General features: G+C 40.1%; 1 protein-coding gene across 1 annotated transcript in view; it reads right to left on the bottom strand.

The window, feature by feature from the left end:
- The window catches only part of LOC119579176 (putative thiamine transporter SLC35F3), a 29,669-nt gene that overhangs the window by 4,829 nt on the left and 22,340 nt on the right, over window positions 1-2,500 (bottom strand). Inside the window, exons 6-8 of the mRNA XM_037926872.1 lie at window positions 2,423-2,500; window positions 1,278-1,367; window positions 181-310 (exon numbers count right to left, since the gene is read on the bottom strand). The exon at window positions 2,423-2,500 is cut by the window's right edge and continues 112 nt beyond it. Coding sequence (XP_037782800.1) covers window positions 181-310; window positions 1,278-1,367; window positions 2,423-2,500 — 298 coding nt within the window. The remainder of the gene's footprint in view (window positions 1-180; window positions 311-1,277; window positions 1,368-2,422) is intronic.

The raw sequence follows: 2,500 nt of genomic DNA on the forward strand, positions 1-2,500 counted from the left end.
ACCACAACACGAAAAATACACACGCACACAAAAAAAAATAAATAAAAAAGTATACAAACTCAACACACAACAACGTATACACATATAACACAGTCACAGCCAGCCAGTCAGTGAGCCATGCGCGGCGCTGCTGAGGGCCTGAGAACCCAGCACAGCCTGACTGCTATCCCAACCACCCACCGGAGGACCTTGGTGATGTACTCAGGCCAGTTCGCTGGGAAGAGGACGAGGAAGAAGCCGCACATGATCAGCACAACACCGGCGAGTTTCATGCCTTGGAACTGCACGGCGTACCACTTCGTGTCGAGGACTGCGGGGAGGAGAGAGGGGGGAAACGTTGTAGGAGGGTGGGTGAAAGTTTGAGGGAGAGAGGGAGAAAGTTTGAGGGAGAGTGGGTGGAAACGTTGTGGGAGAGAGGGTGAAAGTTTGAGGGAGAGAAGGGTGGAAACGTTGTGGGAGAGAGGGCGAAAGTTTGAGGGAGATGAGGGAGATAGGAAGATAGTTTGAGGAAGAGGGGGAGAAAGTTTGAGGGAAGAGGGAGAAAGTTTGAGGGAGAGAGGGAGAAAGTTTGAGGGAAGAGAGGGAGATAGTTTGAGGGAGAGAGGGAGAAAGATTGAAAGAGAGGTAATTTCAAGGAGAGAAGGAGGAACGTTTATAAAACCGTTTATCATACTCATATTACAATACAAAATATTTATCCCCTTTATTAACATAACATGAACCTGATATAAATAACTTAAAACCGTTTATCATGCTCATATTACAACACAAAATATCTATTAACACCAAACTTTTAACCCTAAATAACTCACCTACGTAATTCTATCTACACATTAACATAATATAAACCTGATTTGACCCATGACCGAAACTTTCAAACTAAATAACTCCCCTACATATTATTATCCACATATTAACATAAACCAGATATGACACATAACCTAAAAAATTATCATATTCAAAATACAATACAAAATATCCCTCAACACCAAACTTTCAACCCTAAATAACTCCCCTACATAGTATTATCCACACATTCACATAACATAAGCCTAATATAACACATAACCTAGACCAATTTAACATATCCAACAAACAATACAAAATATCTCCCATACATACATACACACATACTCTCAACCCTAAATAACTCACCCACATATTCTATCCACACATTAACACAAACCGGATATAACAAATAACTTAAGGACTAATACATATAACAAATAACTTAATGACTAATACATATAACAAATAACTTGAGGACTAATACAAACCCGCAGACACAGGTACAGCAAGCACGAGGCCGAGAGTTATGAAGATCTCGAAAGTGAAGGCGATGGCGAAGTTACCCAAAAGGTTGGCGGCTGCGAGAGAAAGGGAGATAAAGTGGGTGTGAAGGGAGAGAGGGAGATAAAGGATGAGAGAGGGGTAGAGAGAGATAAAGAGGGGATGGGGAGGGAGGAAGAGGAGGGACGGAGAGGTTGAGGGAGAGAGAGAGGCAGGGAGGGAGGGTTGCAAAGGGAGGGAGAGAGAGAGAGAGAGAGAGAGAGAGAGACAGAGAGAAGAGAAGAGAGAAAGAGAGAGAGAGAGAGAGAGAAAGAGAGAGAGAGAGAAAGAGTGAGGAGTGAGAGAGAGAGAGAGAGAGAGAGAGAGAGAGAGAGAGAGTGCGAGAGTGAGAAAGAGAGAGAGAGAGAGAGAGAGAATGAGAGATTTAATCATGCATTCATAATTGTGCCTTTAAACTATCAAGAGTATTATAACCAACAATAGTATCATTATCATTATCATCACCGACACAAACCACACCATCATTATTCTCCTTATTTTCTTATTGCTACGATTATCACAGTCATTATTGATTTATTATTAATTATCACCTCCTTTAATTTAATCATATCCTTCTCCCCAAACAATAAGAAACTCAAGGGAAGTCTTTTTGTCAAAACTTGTAATGATTAATAAAAAAGGACGTATGGTAATTATAAATATACGAATAAATAGATAAACAAACAGACAGATAAATAAAGTAGTAAATAATAAAAAGTGAAGAAAAAGATAGATTAAAAACAAACAAACAAACGGATACGTGAATACGATGTATATGAAAAAAAACAATCAAATCAATAAACAAGTATTCAAGCAAACAAATAAAAAAACAAACAAAAACGAACAAAGAAACAAATACTCAAACAAATGAAAACAACAAAAAAATCAACAAAGAAACAAACATATCAGCAAATAAAAACAAACAAACAAGTACAAAAACAAACAAAGAAAAAAAAACACTTCAGCAAATAAAATATACACAAAGAAACGAAGAAACAAACACTCCAACAATTTAAAAAACACCCCCCCAACCCCTAACCACCACCCCACCCCACCCCCACCCCCACCCCCACCCACACCCCCGAGAACCAACCTAGCGAGAGGGCGGCGGCGATGACCAGGTTGGGCCACGGCAGGAAGCGCCACTCGATCACCTCGTAGCCGCTGAAGT

This window comes from Penaeus monodon, chromosome 12 (assembly GCF_015228065.2).
Source record: "Penaeus monodon isolate SGIC_2016 chromosome 12, NSTDA_Pmon_1, whole genome shotgun sequence".
Taxonomy (NCBI): domain Eukaryota; kingdom Metazoa; phylum Arthropoda; class Malacostraca; order Decapoda; family Penaeidae; genus Penaeus; species Penaeus monodon.